The sequence below is a fragment of the Oculina patagonica genome, chromosome 6, assembly GCF_052425735.1.
Source record: "Oculina patagonica isolate OP01 chromosome 6, crgOcupat, whole genome shotgun sequence".
NCBI lineage: Eukaryota > Metazoa > Cnidaria > Anthozoa > Scleractinia > Oculinidae > Oculina > Oculina patagonica.
This window is the reverse complement of record NC_135763.1, coordinates 28,167,485-28,181,774: the sequence shown is the minus strand read 5'-3', so window position 1 is coordinate 28,181,774 and position 14,290 is coordinate 28,167,485. Positions and strand designations below refer to the sequence as shown.

Sequence of the window (14,290 nt, the reverse complement as noted above, 5' to 3'; positions counted from 1 at the left end):
TTTGAAGGTTTATGCATTTTACGTGACTTTTCTCCATTCCAAGAATAAATGGATACAACATAAATGTATCGAGATAAATCCGTAAGAGGAAACTGTGTCGATACCAGGGCTTAAGGTGCAATTAATTTAATCAATCAATTAATTGATTGAAGTAATTACGTGGAAATTAACTCCACTGTGGAGGTAGTTGGCTCTTTGCCTGACACGAAAGATGATTTTTCGCTTTGTTTACGAAGATATCGAAGAATTACAAACAGTGAATTCTTCAAAGGTTATCTCGAGACATGCCAGCGATATCCTCGCAGGGCTTGGTTTTCCGGAAAATGTTAAACGCGATCCCTGCCTTTAATCGGCATGCTTCTAAAAACAGCTGGGTATCAAAGAAGTTTCTCTGCCAAATTAAATGTTTTCTCGAAATCGCTAATCGTCTTAAAATAGCTGACCCTTCAATATTTATCTTTCGTCTTTCGGCGGGGTTCAGTAGGCATTGAAACTTAAAGGCTTGTCAGCAAGGATGTTCAAAGTGACAGGGTCACGTTTTTCTCTTAAGAAACCATCACTTATTGGCTAAAAAGTTTTCCTGTATTTATTGATGCGGAGATGTCTCAGACACCGCTCTATTGCAGCCAAAAAATGCGTCTGGCAAAGTTAGTCTGAAGTAGAAGAGATCAGTTGAAACAGGCGCTCAAGTCGACAGAACCATGATGCAAGAATTCAGTAAGAACAACTACAAAGTTGGCTTCAAGGTCCGCAAAAATCGATTGCTATGCTGGTTAATCGTGTTGTTATCAATCCTCTTAGCTGTTGCGATCGGAATGTTTGTTTTCCTTTCACTCAACGCGAAATATCATTTCGCGTGCGTGATGGGATGCGAACAGCCTGAAGACCCCGCGGCCCACGGACAGCTCGGGGCTACTGTGGCAACGTCTATTGCAGCTGCTACTCAAAGAAGCTTCTCAGTCAAAACCTCGGCTCTTGAGATTCGTAAAAGCGAAAAGCCGACTCAAAAACAAGCAGTTAACACCGAGAAGACGACAACGGTCATTAAGATTGACCGCGATACGCCGATCATCCGTTCCAGAACACCGATTATCCGTTCCAGCACACCGTCAACAAGCGCAAGCACGAACTCTGTAAGCAGCAACGTAAACAAAACTGAAACCAAATCACGTTCACACGGAAAGTTTACAACTGCGCGCCGTGCAACTACACCAGCTTACACTTTGAAACAGCGAACTACAGCTAAACCCCTCGCAGCCTGAACAACTACGTCAACATAAGCGGGAAAATTGTCTTCCAAGGTAAGGCACCTAAACGACTCCCACGAAATTCGCGTTTGACTGTAGAGTTTGAAGATGTTTCCCGCATGGATGCAGCTTCAATTCTACTCGCTAAAACATTCGTGGATTTGTCGCAGTATCGCCGAGGAAGGCCTCTTTTTTACACGATCACTTGCAAGAGACCTGAACTTGCGCACGCGTTTTACAGCATTTCGGCTGTTCTGAACGTGGGCTGGAAACAGAGAGGAAAAATAGACGAATGGATCCGGAAAGGGGATTTTTTCAATGACATGTTTTTGCGGGTTCACATCAAAAAGGGCAAGAGTGTCTATGAAAGGAACATTCAACTGATTAAATACTAGCCGTAACCTTGGAGTTACGAGGGCTCACGAACATAACCCGAGCCTTTGCGAAGATTAACGAAGTTGAGGCTTTGCGAAGATCAACCAACATATGGCTCGAAATTTTGACGAAGATTACCGAAAATGACCATATAGGAGTTTATAAATATGACTCGAGATCTTACGAGATAAACCTTGCTGTTCGGTTTGCAAATCCAAAATAGTTCAGTGCATGTTTTGTAATACGCTACTGGAACACTGCCACTTTTTTAGACATTTAAAAGCATACTATAAATACCCCGCCAACTCACAATTTACAGCTCAGAGCTAAGTTGGCTTTCTGGGCCGATCTTCAAAGGAACTGTCAAAGTTAATTTTCTATGATATAGCAGAAGTGTAGCGGCTCTTGTAAGCTTGTAATTCTACTGGTCGTCTAGTGTAACAGTTGCTACCTTATTGTTACTTATTTTCGCGGGACTTAATTTTCGCGATTTTCGCGATTGTCAAAAAATCGCGAAATTAAAGACCCGCGAAAATTTATTTCAAACGTTTCCTATTGTATTTTTTATGTTAATTACGTATTTTTGGCCAAATCGCGAAAATTAAGTCCCGCGAAATATTCCCGTTCCATTTTCGCGAAATTAAGTTCCCGCGAAAATAAGTAACAACAAGAAGCTTGAGAAGCTTGAGAAGCTTAAAATCGGGCGCTTAATAATTAGCTATCTGTTTTGACTTGAAAGGCAGGGTACAGTACAGTAAAAATCACTGCAAAAACAGTCACTTAAACCTATTCAGGCCGGGGGGGGGGGGGCTTTTGAGGCCCTCGCTGACTTTTGACGCTTATAACTTTTTCAAGATTCAACCAAACGCTGCCAAACTTTGCGCGTTTATCGAAAATTAATCTCGCAATAATTTGGTAGGATTAGTTATTGTGCCAGTAACTTGAAATCACCGTGGCAACGTCATTTTGACAGCCTTTTAATAAAGGCGGGGTTTTACCTGAAGACCAAGTTTTCCAACGTTTTAGGTGGCTGACGCATTTCAGTATTTTCCAGTCCTTACACTTTAATGGAACAGTATACAACTCCTAATCAGGTACTATTGTCAAGAAAATGATCACAACTTATTGACCAATGATTAGGTATTTGTTTCATACCATTACTGTAATAGAAACTGGTGAAGAATAGTAGTACTGACCCAAAGTATAAGGGCTGGAAAACACTGAAAACCATTTCAGCCGCGTTTCAAGGAATCCAAAAAAAGCTTTACTTATCCCATATATATATGTTTTGCAGTATTTTGTTAATTTTTGAACGATTTTGGGGGATGTCTGGGAGGCTATAGTTTTTCTCAAAGGATTAGTAAAATGTAGACAAATAAGAAATATTGAAGATTTAATGTGATTTTAAAATTTGAATTTGAAGTTAAAAATTGGTGGACGGACACCAAACAGTCTCCTGACAACCCGGAGTGCTCTTGCGAGGGGGTCAACTGTTTGAAGGTGTTTCCATTCTTTTTATTCAATCCCTTCTTTAAATCTCTTAAAGTTCCATTCAAATTCAGGTAGAACCCCATCTTAATTTTTGTTCTTGTGAGAAAACAACAGAAGTCAAAGGTTGCGTGATATAACCAAGCATGGATTTTAATTCTCCCTCCCTTTCCATCTCCTTAGCCTTTCACCCCCACCTGTCCCTCCCCTTTCTACTCTCATTCAATTTAATGTTTGTTTAAATTTCCTAACCAATTAAGTATCGTACTAATCTGTGCCAAGCAATCAGATAATATCAGAAATTTGCCTTAATTTTGATCTCCCATTCCAAGACCTTGGAGTATAAACCGCTAATAAAACAAAACACACTGATAATAATTCTCTGAGGTTATACACCTTGCAGTATTAACGTACTAACAAACTTGATAACAAGCCCCATGTCGTACTAAGGATTTTTACTGATCAACATAGAAAATGAGTTCACAATGGTTTGTTCCCAAAACGTTTTTTACTGTACAGAGGGTCTGTTTATTGACCTGTAACTTGTATACCGTATTGAAAAATTCAGAACGAACCGACTTCTGCCCGCTACCATACAGCCGTTTACTGGCAGTCTTTGAAAATCCTGAATTTCGTCAAAATGAACCAAAATAAAGTTTTAAAATTTCCTTTATCAATATGGTTCTTATCTTTTTATTCAATTCTATAAACTGCTTTTATGCAGTACTGTCCACAAAGATTTCAATTTCCTCAAAGTTTCGGGACAAATGGATACAAAATATTTCGTACAGAATGTAATTTGATTAAGCGAATGTTTTCACGTCTATAAATACTTCAAGCAGTGAATGAAAAACCGTTTTGTTTTCATCGATGAGAACCACTTTCAAATAGTTATGCATAAAAAAAAACAATCAGATCAGAATACAATAATTATGTTAATGTAAGGTCTGACGCTATTATGTCTCGGCAGAGATACTTCAAGTTCAAATGTATGCAAATTTCGTGTGAAATGTAATTCGATTTCATTGTCTTGTTTACAAACTCATTCTCAAGAAAGTTGTATTTTCGTGAATAAAACCAATTGGCCTGTTTTGTTTTCCTGATCATGTTTGTCTGTGATTTTTACCAAACATGTGGTCTTTTTTTCGGAACTTTAAGTTGTACAAAAATTCCTATTTTAAACACAGATGTCACTTCCGGAAGTTTTCATTTTCAAGTCATCTTTTTATTCGATAGCTTTACTGATCTCGTAAAAAATTCATTCAAGTTCACACCAATACTGTACACTGCCAATGTTTTGCTGATGTCTTGAGAAGTGTCTTACTAACGTCACTAGTCAAATCTAAAATATATCCAAACCAAGTTGTGCAAACATTCTAATCTTTGTGACAGGCGACTTTGACGCCCAACTGTGCGGAAATGAAAATCGACATACTTCTTGCTAAATATATAAAAAATAGTTTTAAAGTGGAGTCCGCCTCAAAAAAATGTACCGCCAGATCACACTGCTATTTGTAGAAACCTGCAAAGCGTCTAGTTTCAAAAGTTTCCCACAAAAACATTGCGTGACATCAATGACGTTACCCCTTTTATTTACAAAAATAGCTTCAACTTGTCAAAGCAACTACAGTTTCACAATGGTGATTATTAGTACTTTACCCCTTAAGCTTTTTCCTCTGTCCTCCCGCCGAAGCAAAGAAGAGAACCAGATTGCAGATTAGCCCAAAAGTCGACCCAGTATTCCTACAACGATTTACTGTCAAAACTGAAACGAAACCGATTGGTCCAGGCTATCCCCGTAATTTTTAGCCGACAGGAGACTATCGTCTAGGACGACCAAAGGGTAAACTATAAATCGGCCACGCCCGATTAACAAAACATGCCGTTATGACGCCGGAAATCCAGCTCACGCATACTATACCCCGTGACTCACGCAAACCTCCGACTTACGTGCTACTACAGTCATTCCTTTCTAAACATTTTTTTTTGACCACCACCGTACCTTTCTACCCAAAAAACTCATGAAACCGCCCGGTTTTAACCTGTTTTAACCTTTCAAAAATTAGAGCGTTCGAAACTAAATAAGATCCGTAATCACAAACAACATACAGCCGTTTACCAGCACTCTTTAAAACTCCTGAAACCCTTCAAAATCAGGCAAAATAAATCTTTGAAATAACCTTTATCAATGTTTCTTATTTTTTATTCAGTTCTATAAAATGCCTTTCATACACTACTGTCAAACAAAAATTTCAATTTCCTCAAAGTTTCAAGACAAAAGAATAACAAATATTTCGTGCACAATGTAATTTGATTAAGCCAATATTATCACGTCTAAAAATACTTCAAGCAATTCAGTGAAAACCCGTTTTTTTTTCGTATCAACGAAAACCACTTTCGAATAATCAATACATGAAAATAACAATAAGATCAAAAGGAAGAAAGTAACCTTTCTAATTATTTGAAGACAATCAAAGCCGTGATATTATGCATCCAATCCGCGATAAAATTTAATTACAACAAAATCCAAGTTCTCATTTTGAAGTCCATTTTTTTTCAGTTGATACCTTTATCCAACTTGTGAAAAATTCCATTCAAGTTCCTATTAATACTGTACATTCCCAATGTTTTGCTCAGGTCTTCAGAAGCGTCTTACTAACCAAATCTAAAATAATTCCAAAACATGCTGTACAAATATTCTACTCTTTGTGACAAACGACTTGACGACCAATTGTTCAGAAATGAAAATCGACACAGTTCTTGCTAAATAAAAAAAAGTTTTACGGCGGAGTCAGGCTCAAAAAATATACCGCAAGATCACACCCCCATTCATAGTCAGAAACCAGCAAACCATCTAGTTTGCTAAAAAAAACACTGCGTGACATCAATGACGTTACCTTTTTCATTTACAAAAATAACTTTAACTTGTCAAAGTAAGTGCAATTTCACAATGGTGAATATCAGTACAGTATGGGGCCCAGTTCTCGGCCGGGTCCAGTTCTCGGCCACTTTGTGTTTAACGCGTTTTTTTACACTCCAGTTGAATTAAAAGAAAAAGGTATTTCCTTCAAACAATAGACTGATTCATGTGCTTTAAGTATCTTGAGTTTGATCGTTCAATTCGATATAGAAAGCTCACACGTCGAGTTTACGCGGAGGTAGGTGAATTTGCATTCCCGAAAAATTTGTTTGTTTACGGCTCCTTAAAATTCATGGATGTAGTTAAATTCGTATTTTATCCAAAAGCCCCCGCCATACGAGCTAATTTTTGGCATGTGAAACGTAGAATAATTCAGCTTTCTGCTTTAGTTAACTTTTCGTTTAACCGTTGTATTTTTTGGTCTTAATTTACTTCGAAAGTTTTTCTTGCGACGTTTGCGTATTTTCCAGTTCTCGGCCACCCTGCTCGCTATCACAGCTTAGCGCTTGGTTTTTAATATAATTTCATCTGCTGCTGCCAGAATGAAAGAAATAAATGTTTTAAAAATAAAGTTCAATCTTATCTCTAAGTTTTGAGCTGACTCTTGTCTTGTCTATTATTTCTACAACACCTAAATCTTTCAAGACCTTTTCACTGCAAAATAAACCATCTAAATGCACGGGTCACACAATGCGTTGCTAGAACCTGCACATAGGCAACTAGGCGCGTTAAAATCCTTCTTTTCTAAAGTAAAACAAAGCCTCATAAAAATAATTTGGGATCGATATAACATAAATAGGTTTACAGAGTGATTTTATGACTGTGAAAATTAATTGAACATTTTTTTTACAGATAATTACGCACAAGCTTTTTAGTGGCCGAGAACTGGGCCAAGGTGGCCGAGAACTGGGCCCACAAATGGAGCTTTTATTTTTATTATTGCTCGGGCAAATTAATTTTTGACCGGTCGATAGCTTTACACCAAAAAGCTGAATAATGTAGCTAGCTCTGGGAGAAATTTCAAGTTCCTGCGGCTCTTCTGAGGTAAGAAATTCAAGTTTACGTCAAAAGTGGCCGAGAACTGGGCCCCATACTGTACTTTGCCCCGTAAGCTTTTTTCTCTGTCCTTCCGCCGAAGCAAAAAAACACAACCTGATTACACATTAACCCAAAAGTCGACCAAGTGTGCCTGCAACGATTTCCTGTCAAAACTAAAATGAAAACCATTGCGGTATGCGTCACCCGTAGCGGTTTTGTAGCAACCCCAAGCTATCCCCGTCTTTTTGGCCGCGCCAGGAGACTATGCTCTAGGACGACCAAAGGGTAAACTATAAATCGGCCACGCCCGATTAATAAGGTATTTGTGGGCTAGGGGCATTGTTCATGTTGTTTGTTCTATTGTTCGCTCAAAGGGTAGAAGCTGGACATGGATGCCAATTTGTAAACTTTTGCCCAGAAACAACGTTTTCAATTCGGATTCTTCGCTTCTGTCTTTTCTATTATATAAGTCTTTGTTAGATATATATATTTCTCAAGTCTTCGAGAAAGAGCATTTTCATCAAAGGGCACTAGGGAGGGTGGAAGAAGAGGAGGGAGGGAGGGCGACCAGGCCGGGCTGTTTGACAGGGTCATTTATGGAAAAATTAGCTTAATCGCCAGTGCACGCATTCAAGCACATTACCAGATTTCGATTGAGTGACAAAACAGTAATTGCGATGGTTTGCGTTACGTCTTTTCGGCTGTGATTGGTTTAAAAAGCTCGAGCTATCCACTGACATAACCATATCGGATTCGATACCGGCCAATCGTGTTAATCGCGACTTCTTGGTCAAGCTTGTTTTCCCGCGCTTAACCCCGGCCACCCGTATTTGCTGTGTTTTTTCATCGGTTCAGTCATGTGTTGTTTGTTTTATTGTGATTGTTTTGGTTTTGCTTTTACGACACTCAACTTTGAAATGCCTATCTCCACTAAACTGGATCCGTTAAATTTGAGGTTAACACAATGTAGATTTGTCAGACGCAAGATTTTAGGCAATCAGGGATTTTCCAGGTGTCGGCCAGGAAAACGATTTGCAAGCCACGAACTGATCGATGTTTATAATTTTTTGGAGGAGAGAGCTTTCTTCAAATGTTTAGACTGTTTTGTAGACCAACATTTACGTTTAATAAATTGAGACACAGGCAAGCAGGTTAACAAAGTTTTATTCCTCATTTGCAATGCTTTAAAAACAGATGTTGTATTCATACAAAATTGTTCCGGCACGGCACGACCGCAAACTCCCCACCCCCTCCATATTTATTGCATGCCGTGCCATAAAAAAAACTACGGCAGAGAAAGAAACTACAGTATGACAGCACTGTTGCCATGGCCACTGTCGCTATGGCGACTTCTCACTTGTGGACTATGGGTGACATCAAGAATTTAAACATAGACCAGCCACTATGGCCAATCATATTTGAAGAGTAAGCCAGCCAGCCAAGTCCAATTGGAGGCGACTTCTTGAAGAGACTGTCACCATGAATACCATATAAATCCCCATTACCCGTGAAGAGAAGATGGCGGAAATCACTCCATCGCTCTTCATCCATGGGCGTGGAAGACCCTAACCAGGCGTCATTTCTATCTGTGGGTGGACTTCGCTTATGACACTTACCGTTTTCGACACCATATAGCTTTCCCATTGGATCGAAGAAGAGGAATTTGAAATCGGACCACCCTGCCGCTCCGATCAGCGTGGCTGACCCAAGCCAGTGGTCTTCGTCGCCAGACGGAGGGTCCCGCTTGTAAAGCTTGTCTTCTGTAACACCATACAGCGTTCCATCCGGATCAAAGAACAGAAACTTGAAGGAATTCCATCCCCCGTCTCCGATAAGCGTGGCTTGAGCGATCCACGTCTCAGCCGAAGAGCCCTTAGGGGGTGGTGCTTTGTAGAACTTGTCATTTACAACGCCATACAAGGTGCCGTCTGGGTGGATGAAAAGATGGCGGAAGTCGGCCCAACCCGTTGTCCCTATTTGTACGGCTGAAGTCAACCAGCTAACAGAGGCACTTTCAGGAGGAGCTCCCTTGTAGAATTCACCACCGTGGGTAACTCCAAACAGATCGTTACAGGGCGTGGTGACCGGAGCCATGGCGCTGAAGAAAAGAAAAGAAAAGGAAACAACAAGTTGAAGGACACAAGTTGAAAACCGATTAATTTAATTTTCTTGCACAAGTTAATATTTGATCAGAAAATTCGCCGGTACCCATTTATACACCTGGATGGAGAGAACACTATAAGAGTGTTTTGCCCAAGAACACAACACACTAACCTAAGCTCGGCCAGGGCTCAAACACGAACCCGTTGTATCAGGAGTGCAACGCGCTTCGCGCCTCCTACATAGGTAACGTCAGTGGTCAACGTCAGTTGCATTGTCTAAGATTGTCAGCTTCCTGGCCATGTTGCGTCATAACCGCTGGTCTAGGGGGACCCGGACTCTGGGAACGAGAATGTGTCCAAATGTTTCGCGCCGCTCATGGTCTAAAGTGTATTTCTGTTCATCGTATACATTTGCTATGGGCTTTGATAAACCGCCACGGCTTTGATACTTTAAAACATTTTAAGTAGTTATTATACCGTAATTTAATTCCCGAATAGAGCCATTTTTTTTTCCTTCGCCCTTCAATAGCAAAGTTGTACCCTTACGGTCAAAGAAATGAACTGTCACGCAGGAACAGTTGCGTGACCGTGGAGCGAAAAATAATGATCTATACATTTGGATCATATTGGTGACAGCAAAATTATATAAAGGGAAAAACGCTAATTTCAAGGTGCCCTAGTCAGTACTGATTATGGCTTCCCTATCTAGGCAGAAGAAAAGATTCATTCTTTCATTTGATCTTGTGTGCAAATCGCTTGAGATCACAAGCCCTATATAATAGTTTTGCATATTTTGCTTGCGTGATATGTCGTGCGTGCTAAACTTCACGCTTCGAGTTAAGCGCTTTCATTATTAACAGACTGCCGATAATAAAGCCTGAATTCCACTATCATTTCGTAATATAAAGTAACAAGGTGGTTGAAAATTTCATTTCATGGGCATTTTTAAAGTTTTGATTGAGTAATATTTCACACTTGGTTATTCAGTTGCAATACACACATACCCTAGGTCTAAAACTTGTTTCTCTTTTACACAAACAAACTTTGTCAGTTGCATTCGAAGTGTGACGTTTTAAAATATATGAGCTCACCTGAAAATACTACTTACAATTGATTTCAGTGCTTTTAAACTTCCACAGCTCAACGTTATGTTTCAAGATGGCAGGCCGTCTTTGTGTTGTAACGCTCTATTTGTTCACCGTTTTTATGGGTCGGGTGGGCAGTTTTTAGTGAAAATATGGGAGGAGGGGTAAGAAGGCGTTTCAAAGAGCTTGCCAAGGAGGGTGGGTGGTGTATAATTTTGCGGACTGTACTGTGACACTCATTCGGTAGAAAGTTGGCAATAAGGTTTCCCGATGTATCAGGGTACTAAAAAAAACTTTATGGACAGAGTAGCAGGGCAACTTTCTATGAAATTAGAGCAGGAGCCCATCATCGATGGGCTCCTGATTAGAGCAACTCAACGTCCTGACAAAGGCTTTTTTTGATCACCTAAATTCGGGCTAAATGACGAACACGCAAAGAAGGTTAGATGTCTTCAAGGGCAAAAAAAAAAACAATTTCGACCGGAATTAGCCGGTCAACTTTCTTACCTTATCTTATTTTCTAATAACCCGCAACTTTACCGCACCCCCGCACCCCCGGGAGCTGGATAGCTTGGCACTAATATAATGCTTTTTTGCTATTGTCCTGGTATTATATAAACGTCTAAAATTTTGCAATGTTTTCGTTAAAAAATGTTATATTCATGACTAAGTATTATGTTGCACGAGTAGGTCACCTCTAAACAAGCCTTTTGGTATTTGGTTTATAAAAAGCGAGCCTGATTTTTACAGTTTTACTAAAAGTAGCACTTCTAGAATAATCGAGTATTATTTTGTTTTTATTGCTTTTTCTTCGCCAAAATGACTCCTGGCATTACAAAATTGAAAAAAGGCCGCTTTGTACTTTTATCACTTGATATAAACACAAGAGGGTGCTTGGAAAAGTTTGTTTGCGAAACGTTCAAACTAGTGGCTATTTGGAACTGACTCCGCCTGTTACAATTTTCGCTAATTGAAGTTATTACAGTGCTTTATTGCAAACTAAATTAAGAGAGTCCGTTTTAGGTTTTTGCATGCAGCAAGAAACGTGAGCTTGTGCTTGTGCGTATTTCACCTCGGTGTACACTGGCGTTTTCTTGTGCCTATGCTAATGCCTTTGCTTGTTTTATCTGACAAGTGTGAAACAGGCTTGTAACAGTAGTAATTATACTGACTTTTTTTACATCTTCATCTGAGACAGCACTGTTGCCATGACCACTGTCACCATGACGACTTCTCATTTGTTGCCCAAGGGTGACATCAAAAATTTAAACATAGACCAGCCACTATGGCCAATCATAGTTAAAGAGTTAGCTAGCCAGTCACTTGTGGGCGCCTCCTTGTAAAACCGGTCAAGAAAAACGCCATATAAATCACCACTTGCCATAAAGAAAAGATGGTCGTAATCATCCCATCGCTGGCCGATGCGTGCTAGAGAAATGAGCGTGGAAGACCCCATCGAGCTGTCATTTCTATCTGTGGGCGGATTCCGTTTACGAAAATTGCCGTTCTCGACGGCATATAAAATTCCATTTGGATCGAAGAAGAGGAATTTGATATCGGACCACCCTGCAGCTCCGATCAGTGTGGCGGACCGAAGCCAGTGGTCTTCGTTGTTGGACGGAGGGTTCCCCTTGTAAAGCTTGTCTTCTGTAACACCATACAGCACTCCATCCGGATCAAAAAACAGATGCTGATAAGAATACCATCGCTTATTTCCTATAAGTGTGGCTTGAGCGATCCAAGACTCAGCCATACGGCCCTCAGGGGGTGGTGCTTTGTAAAACTTGTCATTCACAACGCCAAAAAAAGGTACCGTCTGGGTGAAAGAAAAGACGGCGGAAGTCGGCCCAACCTGTAAAGCCTATTTCTTCGGCTTTATCCAACCAGCTCTCAGAGGCATTTAGGGGAGGAATTCCCTTGTAAAATTTACCATCATGCGTGACTCCAAACAGTTCCTTACAAGACATGGTGCTGTAAAAAGGAAAAGATAAAAGAAAGTTACGACACAAATCAAAGACCGATTAATTCTCCAGCGGAAGGCATTTAATATTTGACCAGAAATATACCAAACTGATGACGTAGGTCTACAGAGATTCATATTAGGTGTCTCTGATTGTTTTTTGCTCAATTTTGCACTTTTACACGTCATTAACAGCCAACCAGAGACACTTCACGGATCTTTGTACAGGGAAGGCCAGGGGGGTAAGTGGTATACCAATATACCTGAAAACATATACCCAGTATACCCAAATTGTTTCCCTCAAAATCATGCAAAATATAAAAATTTGGAAAAACAGAGTACACTTTATACCCATAAAATGACCAATTTTAGCGTTGAAATACTTTCTTCATAATTTAAAATCCCCCTGTATACCGTATACCTAAACATGAACACCCTCGCCGACCCTGTTTAATTTGTAGCACACATCTTTTTCCCTCGGGAGTGAGCACCCAAAGTTCATTCTTCTGATTCTTCTCGCCTGATTGATCCAACTACCGTCATTATCTTTACAATAGAATAGAATGATATAGAACTTTATTTAACGTGGCACTCCACTTAGCTTGAAGCGGTGACGCCATTGGGGGCCGTGCCAAATGTTTCTCTCAAGGTCTTATAAGTATTCCCGCTCACTACGTACTCTCGCTATGTGAATCGATAAACATTTCGGTACTCGAAAACCTTTAATACCGTAATTCCCTAATAAAGTCATTCTCTTTCCTTTGCCCTCCAACAAAACTTACAAACTGTGTAGTGAACTGTCACGCAGGAACAGTTGCGTGACTATGCGGATGGTGGGGGGCGGCGGGTGTCGGGGAGGGGGGTTGCATTAGCCTGCGCCGCAGACGAACATCAACCCTTGTTACTAGTTGGGGTTAGATTACGTCTGCGACGCAGGCTAGGGTTGCATGTGTATCAGGCCGGTATTATTGGTGTCAGCAAAATTATAAGTCTCGAAAAAGTGGCCTGTTCAGCTTTGTTGATGGCTTTCCTAATATATATGCAAATCTCTTGAGGCTAGAGGCCTCACATCAGTTTTGCATAATTTTTTGTCGCGTGATACAAGTCAACGCTTCGAGTTGAAATAGTGGACATTTCAGTATCAGCCTATCGATGATAAGATTGAATTCCACTTTCACCTTGGTTAAGAGGTAGTTGAAAATTTAATTTCATGGGCACTTTCAAAGTTTGGCTCTTATATTTAGTAATTTTTCACGCTTGGTTTTCCAGACTTTCCAGTAGCAATACACACAGTCTAGAACGACCTAGAACTTGTCTCGCTCTACGCATAAAAAATTTGTCGGTTGCGTTGGAAACGTTACGTCTTTTAAAATCTATGAACTCACCTTAAAATACTACTTTCTTTCGATTTCAGTGCCTTTGAAGTTCCACAGTACACACGTTTTGTTCAAGACTAGACGTAACCAGGAGCCCATCACGTAACGCTCTACTGGCTTGTTGTGTTACGTTAAGTTCTTTTTAAATCGATATTTAAGGAACTTTCACGGTTTTTAAGCCAGTTTGCTTGACGAGTATGACCTCTTTAGCCCTAGTCGCATGGTATTTAAGTCATCAAAAACCTTCCGTCCACCTTCTCATCCCCATCATTCTCGGATACCCAGGGGCAGTTAGTGGGGACTTCGCCGATTTTTTTTCGCCCGTATAGACTTTCCCCCGCCCCCACTAACTGCCCCTGGGTCTCCGAGGATGCATCCCCATAACCCTTTTCGTTTCTCTTAATAGCCGGCGTAGCAGAGATACAAAGAAAAGGGTACGGGTAGACTTTCTAAAAGTCGTTCGCTTCTCGTTTCCGGTTTGGTGGTAGTAGACCCCCGGTGCGCTCCTCGCTCAAGCTCTCACGCTTCGCGCTCTGTGAGCCTGACTTGTAAGCAAGTCTAGGATACAGGGAGAAGGGATTCAAACAAGACTCGGGGCTCCCGGGCTCCCCAGGATTGACCCCAGGATGGAGGATGGAGAAACCAATTTTGGTCCCAGGCCATTCTCGTCCCAGAGGAATGGTCCCAAGTCCCAGGCGC

The 14,290-nt window shown here is 40.6% G+C and overlaps 1 protein-coding gene and 3 pseudogenes across 2 annotated transcripts; 2 read left to right on the top strand and 2 right to left on the bottom strand.

Annotated features, from left to right (window-relative positions):
- Window positions 1-14,290, top strand: part of LOC144657986 (uncharacterized) — a 522,126-nt pseudogene that overhangs the window by 397,040 nt on the left and 110,796 nt on the right.
- Window positions 466-3,312, top strand: LOC144656774 (uncharacterized; annotated as a pseudogene).
- Window positions 8,223-10,360, bottom strand: LOC144656876 (uncharacterized). Of its 2 annotated transcripts, none has more exons than XM_078517122.1 (2): window positions 10,279-10,360; window positions 8,223-9,166 (listed from the first exon to the last, which is right to left on the bottom strand). In XM_078517122.1, the coding sequence occupies exon 2, from the start codon at window positions 9,160-9,162 to the stop codon at window positions 8,422-8,424; it is 741 nt and encodes a 246-aa protein (XP_078373248.1). In that variant the 5' UTR covers window positions 9,163-9,166; window positions 10,279-10,360; the 3' UTR covers window positions 8,223-8,421. The 2 variants fall into 2 exon arrangements, with proteins under 2 accessions (XP_078373248.1, XP_078373249.1); XM_078517123.1 differs by having other exon boundaries at window positions 10,262-10,336.
- Window positions 11,434-12,222, bottom strand: LOC144656415 (uncharacterized; annotated as a pseudogene).